Source organism: Hemiscyllium ocellatum, chromosome 25, assembly GCF_020745735.1.
Source record: "Hemiscyllium ocellatum isolate sHemOce1 chromosome 25, sHemOce1.pat.X.cur, whole genome shotgun sequence".
NCBI lineage: Eukaryota > Metazoa > Chordata > Chondrichthyes > Orectolobiformes > Hemiscylliidae > Hemiscyllium > Hemiscyllium ocellatum.
Window position 1 is genome coordinate 10,717,490 of NC_083425.1, and position 13,046 is coordinate 10,730,535.

The 13,046-nt window shown below is 52.5% G+C and overlaps 1 protein-coding gene across 1 annotated transcript in view; it reads left to right on the forward strand.

Moving 5' to 3' along the window:
- The window catches only part of sgsh (N-sulfoglucosamine sulfohydrolase (sulfamidase)), a 28,747-nt gene that overhangs the window by 1,048 nt on the left and 14,653 nt on the right, over positions 1-13,046 (forward strand). The window contains exons 2-3 of the mRNA XM_060844782.1: positions 1,648-1,808; positions 5,856-5,961. Coding sequence (XP_060700765.1) covers positions 1,648-1,808; positions 5,856-5,961 — 267 coding nt within the window. The remainder of the gene's footprint in view (positions 1-1,647; positions 1,809-5,855; positions 5,962-13,046) is intronic.

Consider the following 13,046-nt stretch of genomic DNA (forward strand, 5'->3'; position numbering starts at 1 on the left):
TTTCTTTGTTTTTTTTGAGGTGTTGGAGGTGATTTCCTCGAATTCCAGGAGCAGCAATTACTGTTTTATATGCTGTTGCATTGTTTTGGAACTTTGGAGGCAAAAAAGTCAAAACAACAGCAGTTTTAAAATGGAGAGGAACAGACAAAGGCAGCACATGGTGAGGTCAGTGCAGGAGAGAGAGAGGGAGAGAGAGAGAAACCCTCATTGCTAACTGACGCAGATATGAATTGGAAGGGTTTAGAGGGATATGGGCCAAGTGCTGGCAAATGGGACTAGATTAGGCTCGGTTAACTGGTCGGCATGAACGAGTTGGACCGAAGGGTCTGTTTCTGTGCTGTACATCCCTATGACTATGGTGGGTTCATCCCATCTGCTGCTAAGATGTGTAATAACATCTGAACAGAGCAATTAGAAAATTGTCACCAACGTTCTATTTAGATCCAAGTCTATATTTCTTTCAATCAATGTCTCTTATATCACCTTGTACCCACTCAGTTTTCTGCTGAATTTTGGGTTAAATGTATTAATGACTGTCTAAGCTAATATTGCTGGCCCCTGTGTTCTGGCCTTGCCTATGACTGGAATCATCTTCTCTATGCCTTACTTTAATGTAGGCACAGGTCTACAAACATTGTGTCTTTTACGAAACCCAGCCTCAAACCTCAACTGGCATTCTAGACAGGGAATAGAGTCATCGAGATGTACAGCACGGAAGCAGACCCTTCGGTCCAACTCATCCATGCCAACCAGATATCCCAACCCAATCTAGTCCCACCTGCCAGCACCCAGCCCATATCCCTCCAAACCCTTCCTATTCATACCGTACAGAAACAGGCCCTTCGGCCCAAGTTTCCCATGCTGAACTAGGTTGGGAACTAGCCCGATCCCTGTAAGCCATTCCTTTTCATGCAGCTGTCCAAATGTCTTTGAAGTGTTGTAACTGTCCATTACTCCACCATCTGCAAACTTACTAATCATGCCTCTTATATTCTCATCTGCGTTGTTTATATAAATGATAAACAACAGTGTTTGGTGAGTGCTCAGTCCACCATTGCTCATGGGGATAGATGCAGGACGATAGAATCACAGAATTGTTACAGTGCAGAAGGAAGCCACTCGGCCCATCATGTTGTCACTCTCTGAGCATCATAACTAACTGCACATTGTTTCTATTTAAATGACAATCCAGTGCCCCTTAAGTACCTGAATTGAAACTTCCTTCTCCACCATACTTCCAGGCAGTGTGTTCCAGACTGACAACTCCTTCAGCCAACAATCCGTTTCCCACCTCACACTTGCTTCTTTTGCAAAACTCTTGAAAGCTGTACCGCCGGGTTCTCGATCTGTTCACGGACAGTAACAGTTTCTCCCTCTTCACTCTCCCCACACCACCTGTGATTTAAAAACCTAGATCGGGTTTGCTCTTAGCTTTTTCCTTTCTAGTTCCAACATCTCCGATTATCCTCATTCCTGGAATTGTTTTTGTGAGCGTCTCCTGAATGCTCTCCACTGCTTCTGAGAGTGTGGCACCCAGAGCTGTAAAGTTGTTGTCAGTGTGTGATTGGTGCTTGGGCAGTCAGTTGTGGTAGTCTTTGACCACGAGCGGGTTTTGATGTAACCTCCCCTCCCTGTTTGCTCTGACAGCGGATGATGCCGGCTTTGAGACTGAGGTATATAACAATACAGCGATCCGGACCCCACACCTCAGCGAACTCGCCAAACGCAGCGTCATCTTCCGAAACGCCTTCTCATCCGTCAGCAGCTGCTCCCCCAGCCGCTCCGCCATCTTAACCGGGTTGCCGCAGGTACTCTTACCACATCCGTGTTTAAAAATAATTCCCATTGCTCTCTGTTCCTCATGGTCTTTACCAGATCCTGTAAAAGTACAGGTCGTTCTGCTATAATACATGTTTTGTCAGCGTGAATTGGCTATAACGTGATTGGGGGACTCTGGACGCTGTTTTGATAATCCAAGCTTTCTGCTATACGGTGTAGCGATTGCCTGTTGGCGTTTTTCTACAGCACAGAGTTGACAAGGAAAGTAACTGTGGTGTTACAGCAGAACAACTCATAGCTGAAAGCTTTAGCACACTGCCCACGAGCAGGACAAGAAGATCCTCATGCCACACAGAAACAGACAAAATAGGAGCAGGAACCATTCGGCCCCTCCGACCTCCTGTCCCCATTCATGTTATTGTCTTCCCAATTCTCCCCCATATCCTTTGATCCCTTTAGCCTCAAGTGCTGTATCTGACTCCTTCTCAAAAACATACCATGTTTTAAACTCAGTGAGCATTGTCGGAAGGCCACGCGAAGCCAGGTTATAGTCGGACAAGTTTATTTGGAGTGCTGCCCCTTGGTTAGGTGAAGTAGCTGATGACTGAGCAGTGATCTGAAAGCTTGCGATTTCAAATAAACCCATTGGACCTGGTGTCATGTGACTTTCGACTTTGCCCGTCCCAGTCCCAACACCGGCACCTCCACATCCATCAGTGAGCGTTGAGCAGTTCCCAATAATATAGGAACAGGAATAGGCCAATCAGCCTCTCAAGCCTGTTCCATCGTTCAATGAGATCATGGCTGATCTGTGGCCTCACTCCATATACCTGCCTTCGGCCCATATCTCTCAATACTTTCTGCTTAACAAACATTTATCTGTCTCCAATTGAAAATGAAGAATTGATCCCGTACCCTCTGCCATTTCTGGATGAAGTTAAAAATCACAACACCAGGTTATAGTCCAACAGGTCTATTTGGAATCATAGAATCCCTACAGCGTGGAAACAGGCCCTTCGGCCCAACAACTCCACACCGACCCTCCGAAGAATAACCCATCCAGACCAATTCCCCTATCCCTGACTTAATGCACATAGCCTACACATCCCTGAACACTACGGGCAATTTAACATGGCCAATCCACCTGACCTGCACATCTTTGGACTATGGGAGGAAACTAGAGCACTCAGGGGAAACCCACACAGACACAGGGAGAATGTGCAAACTCTACACAGACAGTCACCTGAGGCTGGAATCAAACCTGGGTCCCTGGTGCTGTGAGGTAACAGTGCTAACCACTGAGCCACTGTCTCTCTCCATGCTGTAAAACTCTGACTCCATGATTAGATCTGTAGTTTGACAAATTTGAGGCAATTTAGGGATTGAGAGTATTAGCTTTCAGTGCACTGCTTTCAGTTTTATTTATGTTTTGTGCAATGTATTGTTTTAATTGTGTGATACTGTGATCTTTTGCTTTAAATTCTATGTCCTATGATCCTGTCGCACTAACTACCTGATAAAGGAGCAGTCTTCTGAAAGCCAGTGCTTCCAATTAACCCTGTTGGGACTATAAGCTAACGTTGTGTGATTTTTAACGTTGCCCACCCCAGTCCAACACTGGCACCTCCACATCATTTCTGGATGAGCGTTCCAAACATCTCCTACCCATTCTGCGTAGAATTCCTTCCTAAAATCTCTCCTGAATAGTCTGACCCTAATTCGCAGACTCTGCTCCCTAGCTCCAGAAACTCCAACCAGTGGAAATAGTTTACATTCATCTGCCCTGTCCTTTCCTGTGAATATTTTGAGGATTTCAATCAGATCACCCCTTAGATTTCCAAATTCTAGAGAAAAAAAACCTAATCTCTCCTCATAACTTAGTCCCTAAAGCCCAGGAACCATTTTTGAAAACCTATATTATTGTTGGGGTGATTACACTACTGGGGTGTTTAATGTGGGGCTAGGGAGAGTAATACTATTACTGCAACAGACACTTCTAGTTCCAGCCCTGAAATGGTTAATAACAGCCATGCGGGCTGATGCTGGCAACTGCATGACTACCTGTCTGGAGCTCGTAATTGATATACATTTTGTTAATTAAATCATGGAGCCTGTAACTGCCAGCCAGTGTCAATTGTTCCATCGAAACTCATGATTGATCAAGGAACCTGTAACTGTCAGACAGTGTGAATTGCTCTATCGGAACTCATAGTTGATAAAAGTACCTGTTAATTTACTTACTGGAATTATTGATTAAATCTCGGAAAACGGCTAGCCTGTCAGACGCATAGTAATGAGAGTTGATTCTCTAAACAATCCACTATTGATTACGGGATCGGAACCGCTGGCCCCAGGACGTCTGTGCCATTGTCAAGCACAGCGGGAGCTGGGCAGGCACCTCGATGCGGCCAATGGGAAGACGGATCCCATCGCGCGCAGATGAACGGGCCAATGAGGAAGGCGGACAAGGAAAATCTAACCGGGGACTCCAGGCAGCGCGAAGTATAACTGTGCCAAGTCCGAACGAGGGGGCAGAACGCCTTCTCCAACGAATGCATGCTTGATAATTCGTAGTATCGTTTCCCAGTTAAGATTCTGTGAATAAACGGCAGTCTGCGCCAAACTAAAGTTGCCAGTGTGGGTCTCTCCTTCCAAAAGAACACGCAAAGACGGGACCCCGCGGGTCCGTCTTAACAATTATATACCGTCCAAGGCCATTAAATCTTTCCAAAGGTGTGATGACAGATCCGCTAACTATACTCCAAGTGGGGTCTAACTAGAGTTTGTAGAACTCCACTATCCTTGTACTCTAATCCTTTGGATTATAAAAGCCAGCAGTTCATGCGCTTTCTTAGTTGGTTTCTGCACCTGTTTGTGGCATTTTAAAGATCTTTGCATCTGAACGTCACCACCGCACCCCCCTCAAGTCTATTTGGACACCTATCGAACACGGTAAGTGCTGGGAGAGATTTGGAGCTCTGTTTGTCAGAGGCATGGGGTCACTTGGAGTTTTCAAAAGTTGGAATGACAGCAGGCAAATGGAATCGAGGCACAGACCGGCCACGATCCCGGGAAAGGGCCAGCAGATCTGAAAGGCAGAGCGACTTCCTTCCTGTTTTGTTTAATCACAGGCTTGGGATCAGCAAGAAGCCGGGATAGTTGCTCGAACCCCAGCGTGGGGGAGGTGTTGGCAATAATCAGCTCCTTCCACCCCCCCCCCCCCAAGCCAATCATACAAGGGCACTGTCTCAGTTCCCACACTCTAAGACATTCCCAAAGGGATGGGCATGGTGCCGAGTTTCTCCCTCGGGAGACGATCTCCCTGCACTACCTTGACAGAGGTATCATTTTCCAGGCAGTGGGAGAGTTTTTCTGGAGCTGGTGGTGAGCTGAGTTTTCCCGCTGAGTGAATAGAGACTGTGTAGAGGGTGAGTGGACAAGCTTTCATTACCACCCATGGTTAAAATCATCTCCGACCGCCAGCCCTGCTAGAAGATTATATAGGACAATACTGCATATATGTTACATATAGATGTATATGGTACAGATATACAACGTAGAAACCGACCATTCAGCCCAACTATCCATGCCCATGTTTATGCCTCTGATCAAATCTTTCTCAAATCTACCATCAAGATCCTCCATTCCCTTCTCCCTCAGCTCCTTGTCTGGCTTCCCTTTGACTGCATCTGTATTATTCACTTCTATAGTCCAACCGTATGGCCAGTTTAAAACACACACATGCACATACATACATTTGATTACATGTGTACAAATATGCACAGGTAGACATAAACACGCACACACACGTAGTTACGAACATATGCACACGCAGACATACCTGTGCATGCACACAGATATATACGTTTGGACATACGCACATACAGACATGTACATATGGACATTCACATCTGGAACTGGGGATCTGAGACAGGTCCTGGGTCCTAAGGCTGGGTACTTAGTGAGTGTCAGTATCACACAGACGCATCGTGCAGACTGGGTGCTGCTGTGAGTGGACTTGAGAAAGGCTGAGAGATTTCTGCCAGGAGTTTGACCGGCGTTTCTGTGTTTTGCAGCATCAGAATGGGATGTATGGACTGCACCAGTCCGTTCACCACTTCAACTCCTTCGACTCCGTCAGAAGTTTACCGTTGCTGCTCCGTCAGTCTCACATCCAGACAGGTGAGGGTTTCAACACAGATGGAGTCCGAATTCTAAACCGATATCACTCTGTTCGCATTGTCTCTGTCATTCCTGATGCCTCAGAGCCCATAGCAAACTCCTTCCCCATGCACTATCCTGTGCCTAACACACTCATGTCCTGTGCATTATCCTGCATGTAACACGCTCCTGCCCCGTGCACTGTCCTGTGTGTAGCACGCTCTTGCCCCACGCACTATCCTGCGTGTAACACGCTTCTGCCCCACGCTCTATCCTGCATGTAACACACTCCTACCTCATGCACTATCCTGCGTGTAACACGCTTCTGCCCCGTGCACTATCCTGCGTGTAACATGCTGCTGCTTTGTGCACGATCCTGCGTGTAACACGCTCCTGCCCCATACACTATCCTGCGTGTAACACGCTCCTGCCCCATACACTATCCTGCGTGTAACACGCTCCTGCCCCATACACTATCCTGCATGTATCACGCTCCTGCCCCGTGCACTATCCTGCATGTATCACGCTCCTGCCCCGTGCACTATCCTGTGTGTAACCCGCTCCTGCCCCGTGCACTATCCTGTGTGTAACCCGCTCCTGCCCCGTGCACTATCCTGTATGTAACCCGCTCCTGCCCCGTGCACTATCCTGTGTGTAACCCGCTCCTGCCCCGTGCACTATCCTGTGTGTAACCCGCTCCTGACCCATGCACTATCCTGTGTGTAACCCGCTCCTGCCCCGTGCACTATCCTGTGTGTAACCCGCTCCTGCCCAGTGCACTATCCTGTATGTAGCCCGCTCCAGCCCCCTGCACTATCCTGCGTGTAACACGTTCCTGCCCTGTGCACTGTCCTGTGTGTAACATGCTGCTGCCACCCCGTGCACTGTCCTGTATGTAACACGCTCCTGCCCCATGCACTATCCTGCGTGTAGCACGCTCCTGTCCTGTGCACTATCCTGCGTGTAACACGCTCCTGCCCCGTGCAGTGTGCTGCGTGTAACACGCTCCTGCCCTGGGCACTGTCCTGCGTGTAACACGATCCTGCCCCGTGCACTATGCTGCATGTAACACACTGCTGCCCTGTGTACTATTCTGCATGTAACACACTCCTGCCCCATGCACAATCCTGTATGTAAACTGCTCCTGCCCCGTGCACTATCCTGCGTGTAACCCACTCCTGCCCCGGGCACAATCCTGTATGTAAACTGCTACTGCCCCGTGCACTATCCTGCGTGTAACACGCTGCTGCCCTATGCACTGTCCTGTGTGTAACACGCTCCTGTCCCGGGTACTATCCTGCATGTAACACGCTCCTGCACCATGCACTATCCTGCATGTAACACGCTACTTCCACGTGCACTATCCTGCGTGTAACCCGCTCCTGTCCAGTGCACTGTCCTGCGTGTAATCCACTCCTGCCACGTGCACTGTCCTGCGTGTAACATGCTACTGCCATGTGCACTATCCTGCGTGTAACCTGCTCCTGCCCCATGCACTATCCTGCGTGTAACCTGCTCCTGCCCCATGCACTATCCTGCGTGTAACCTGCTCCTGCCCCATGCACTATCCTGCGTGTAACCTGCTCCTGCCCCGGGCAGTATCCTGTGTATAACATGCTCCTGCCCCGTGCTCTAGCCTGTGTGTAACCTGCTCCTGCCCCGGGCACTATCCTGTGCATAACACACTCCTGCCCTGTGCTCTAGCCTGTGTGTAACCTGCTCCTGCCCCGGGCAGTATCCTGTGTATAACATGCTCCTGCCCTGTGCTCTAGCCTGTGTGTAACCTGCTCCTGCCCCGGGCAGTATCCTGTGTATAACATGCTCCTGCCCCGTGCTCTATCCTGCGTGTAACCTGCTCCTGCCCCGGGCAGTATCCTGTGTATAACATGCTCCTGCCCCGTGCTCTATCCTGCGTGTAACCTGCTCCTGTCCCGGGCACTATCCTGTGCATAACACACTACTGCCCTGTGCTCTATCCTGCGTGTAACACACTCCTGCCCCGTGCACTATCCTGCGTGTAACATGCTCCTGCCCCGTGCACTATCCTGCGTGTAACATGCTCCTGCCCCGTGCACTATCCTGCGTGTAACATGCTCCTGCCCCGTGCACTATCCTGCGTGTAACCCGCTCCTGCCCCGTGCACTATCCTGCGTGTAACCTGCTCCTGCCCCGGGCAGTATCCTGTGTATAACACACTCCTGCCCCGTGCACTATCCTGCGTGTAACGTGCTCCTGCCCAGTGCACTATCCTGTGTGTAACATGCTCCTGCCCCGTGCACTATCCTGCGTGTAACACACTCCTGCCCTGTGCACTATCCTGCGTGTAACACGCTCCTGCCCAGTGCACTATCCTGCGTGTAACATGCTCCTGCCCCGTGCACTATCCTGCGTGTAACATGCTCCTGCCCCGTGCACTATCCTGCGTGTAACATGCTCCTGCCCCGTGCACTATCCTGCGTGTAACACGCTCCTGCCCCGTGCACTATCCTGCGTGTAACACACTCCTGCCCCGTGCACCATCCTGTGTGTAACATGCTCCTGCCCCGTGCTCTATCCTGCGTGTAACGTGCTCCTGCCCCATGCACTATCCTGCATGTAACCCGCTCCTGCCCCTGCACTATATCATGTAACCTGCTCCTGCCCCATGCACTATCCTGCATGTAACCTGCTCCTGCCCCGGGCAGTATCCTGTGTATAACATGCTCCTGCCCTGTGCTCTAGCCTGTGTGTAACCTGCTCCTGTCCCGGGCACTATCCTGTGCATAACACACTACTGCCCTGTGCTCTATCCTGCGTGTAACACACTCCTGCCCCATGCACTATCCTGTGTGTAACATGCTCCTGCCCCGTGCACTATCCTGCGTGTAACATGCTCCTGCCCCGTGCACTATCCTGCATGTAACATGCTCCTTCCCCGTGCACTATCCTGCGTGTAACATGCTCCTGCCCCGTGCACTATCCTGCGTGTAACCCGCTCCTGCCCCGTGCACTATCCTGCGTGTAACCCGCTCCTGCCCCGTGCACTATCCTGCGTGTAACATGCTCCTGCCCCGTGCATTATCCTGCGTGTAACACACTCCTGCCCCGTGCACTATCCTGCGTGTAACATGCTCCTGCCCCGTGCATTATCCTGCATGTAACATGCTCCTGCCCCGTGCACTATCCTGCTTGTAACATGCTCCTGCCCCGTGCACTATCCTGCGTGTAACACGCTCCTGCCCCGTGCACTATCCTGCATGTAACATGCTCCTGCCCCGTGCACTATCCTGCGTGTAACACGCTCCTGCCCCGTGCACTATCCTGCGTGTAACATGCTCCTGCCCAGTGCACTATCCTGTGTGTAACATGCTCCTGCCCCGTGCACTATCCTGCGTGTAACACACTCCTGCCCCGTGCACCATCCTGTGTGTAACATGCTCCTGCCCCGTGCTCTATCCTGCGTGTAACGTGCTCCTGCCCCGTGCACTATCCTGTGTGTAACATGCTCCTGCCCTGTGCTCTATCCTGCGTGTAACACGCTCCTGCCCCGTGCACTATCCTGCGTGTAACATGCTCCTGCCCCGTGCACTATCCTGCGTGTAACACACTCCTGCCCCGTGCACTATCCTGCGTGTAACGTGCTCCTGCCCAGTGCACTATCCTGTGTGTAACATGCTCCTGCCCCGTGCTCTATCCTGCGTGTAACACGCTCCTGCCCCGTGCACTATCCTGCGTGTAACACGCTCCTGCCCCGTGCACTATCCTGCGTGTAACACGCTCCTGCCCCGTGCACTATCCTGCGTGTAACACGCTCCTGCCCCGTGCACTATCCTGCGTGTAACACGCTCCTGCCCCGTGCACTATCCTGCGTGTAACATGCTCCTGCCCCGTGCACTATCCTGCGTGTAACACGCTCCTGCCCCGTGCACTATCCTGCGTGTAACACGCTCCTGCCCCGTGCACTATCCTGCGTGTAACATGCTCCTGCCCCGTGCACTATCCTGCGTGTAACATGCTCCTGCCCCGTGCACTATCCTGCGTGTAACACGCTCCTGCCCCGTGCACTATCCTGCGTGTAACATGCTCCTGCCCCGTGCACTATCCTGCGTGTAACACGCTCCTGCCCCATGCACTATCCTGCATGTAACCTGCTCCTGCCCCATGCACTATCCTGCGTGTAACCTGCTCCTGCCCCGGGCAGTATCCTGTGTATAACATGCTCCTGCCCTGTGCTCTAGCCTGTGTGTAACCTGCTCCTGTCCCGGGCACTATCCTGTGCATAACGCACTACTGCCCTGTGCTCTATCCTGCGTGTAACACACTCCTGCCCCGTGCACTATCCTGTGTGTAACTTGCTGCTGCTTTGTGCACGATCCTGCGTGTAACACGCTCCTGCCCCATACACTATCCTGCGTGTATCACGCTCCTGCCCCGTGCACTATCCTGCATGTATCACGCTCCTGCCCCGTGCACTATCCTGCGTGTAACCCACTCCTGCCCCGGGCACAATCCTGTATGTAAACTGCTACTGCCCCGTGCACTATCCTGCGTGTAACACGCTGCTGCCCTATGCACTGTCCTGTGTGTAACACGCTCCTGTCCCGGGTACTATCCTGCATGTAACACGCTCCTGCACCATGCACTATCCTGCATGTAACACGCTACTTCCACGTGCACTATCCTGCGTGTAACCCGCTCCTGTCCAGTGCACTGTCCTGCGTGTAATCCACTCCTGCCACGTGCACTGTCCTGCGTGTAACATGCTACTGCCATGTGCACTATCCTGCGTGTAACCCGCTCCTGCCCCTGCACTATATCATGTAACCTGCTCCTGCCCCATGCACTATCCTGCGTGTAACCTGCTCCTGCCCCGGGCAGTATCCTGTGTATAACATGCTCCTGCCCCGTGCTCTAGCCTGTGTGTAACCTGCTCTTGTCCCGGGCACTATCCTGTGCATAACACACTACTGCCCTGTGCTCTAGCCTGTGTGTAACACACTCCTGCCCCTTTCACTATCCTGCGTGTAACCCGCTCCTGCCCCGTGCACTATCCTGTGTGTAACATGCTCCTGCCCCGTGCACTATCCTGTGTGTAACCCGCTCCTGCCCCATGCACTATCCTGTGTGTAACCCGCTCCTGCCCCATGCACTATCCTGCGTGTAACATGCTCCTGCCCCGTGCACTATCCTGTGTGTAACCCGCTCCTGCCCCATGCACTATCCTGTGTGTAACCCGCTCCTGCCCCATGCACTATCCTGCGTGTAACATGCTCCTGCCCCGTGCACTATCCTGTGCATAACACACTACTGCCCTGTGCTCTATCCTGCGTGTAACACACTCCTGCCCCGTGCACTATCCTGCGTGTAACATGCTCCTGCCCCGTGCACTATCCTGCGTGTAACATGCTCCTGCCCCGTGCACTATCCTGCGTGTAACATGCTCCTGCCCCATGCACTATCCTGCGTGTAACCCGCTCCTGCCCCGTGCACTATCCTGCGTGTAACACACTCCTGCCCCGTGCACTATCCTGCGTGTAACATGCTCCTGCCCCGTGCATTATCCTGCGTGTAACACACTCCTGCCCCGTGCACTATCCTGCGTGTAACATGCTCCTGCCCCGTGCATTATCCTGCGTGTAACATGCTCCTGCCCCGTGCACTATCCTGCGTGTAACACACTCCTGCCCCGTGCACTATCCTGCGTGTAACGTGCTCCTGCCCAGTGCACTATCCTGTGTGTAACATGCTCCTGCCCCGTGCACTATCCTGCGTGTAACACACTCCTGCCCTGTGCACTATCCTGCGTGTAACACGCTCCTGCCCAGTGCACTATCCTGCGTGTAACATGCTCCTGCCCCGTGCACTATCCTGCGTGTAACATGCTCCTGCCCCGTGCACTATCCTGCGTGTAACATGCTCCTGCCCCGTGCACTATCCTGCGTGTAACACGCTCCTGCCCCGTGCACTATCCTGCGTGTAACATGCTCCTGCCCCGTGCACTATCCTGCGTGTAACACGCTCCTGCCCCGTGCACTATCCTGCGTGTAACATGCTCCTGCCCCGTGCACTATCCTGCGTGTAACATGCTCCTGCCCCGTGCACTATCCTGCGTGTAACATGCTCCTGCCCCGTGCACTATCCTGCGTGTAACACACTCCTGCCCCGTGCACCATCCTGTGTGTAACATGCTCCTGCCCCGTGCTCTATCCTGCGTGTAACGTGCTCCTGCCCCGTGCACTATCCTGTGTGTAACATGCTCCTGCCCCGTGCACTATCCTGTGTGTAACATGCTCCTGCCCCGTGCTCTATCCTGTGTGTAACATGCTCCTGCCCCGTGCTCTATCCTGCGTGTAACGTGCTCCTGCCCCGTGCACTATCCTGTGTGTAACATGCTCCTGCCCCGTGCACTATCCTGCGTGTAACGTGCTCCTGCCCCGTGCACTATCCTGCGTGTAACACACTCCTGCCCCGTGCACTATCCTGTGTGTAACATGCTCCTGCCCCATGCACTATCCTGCGTGTAACCTGCTCCTGCCCCGGGCAGTATCCTGTGTGTAACACGCTCATGCCCCGTGCACTATCCTGCATGTAACACGCTCCTGCCCCGTGCACTATCCTGCGTGTAACATGCTCCTGCCCCGTGCACTATCCTGCGTGTAACACGCTCCTGCCCCGTGCACTATCCTGCATGTAACACGCTCCTGCCCCGTGCACTATCCTGCGTGTAACACGCTCCTGCCCCGTGCACTATCCTGCATGTAACACACTCCTGCCCCGTGCACTATCCTGCGTGTAACGTGCTCCTGCCCCGTGCACTATCCTGCATGTAACACACTCCTGCCCCGTGCACTATCCTGCGTGTAACGTGCTCCTGCCCCGTGCACTATCCTGTGTGTAACATGCTCCTGCCCCGTGCACTATCCTGCGTGTAACGTGCTCCTGCCCAGTGCACTATCCTGTGTGTAACGTGCTCCTGCCCAGTGCACTATCCTGCATGTAACCTGCTCCTGCCCTGGGCAGTATCCTGTGTATAACATGCTCCTGCCCTGTGCTCTATCCTGCGTGTAACACACTCCTGCCCCGTGCTCTATCCTGCATGTAACCTGCTCCTGCCCTGGGCAGTATCC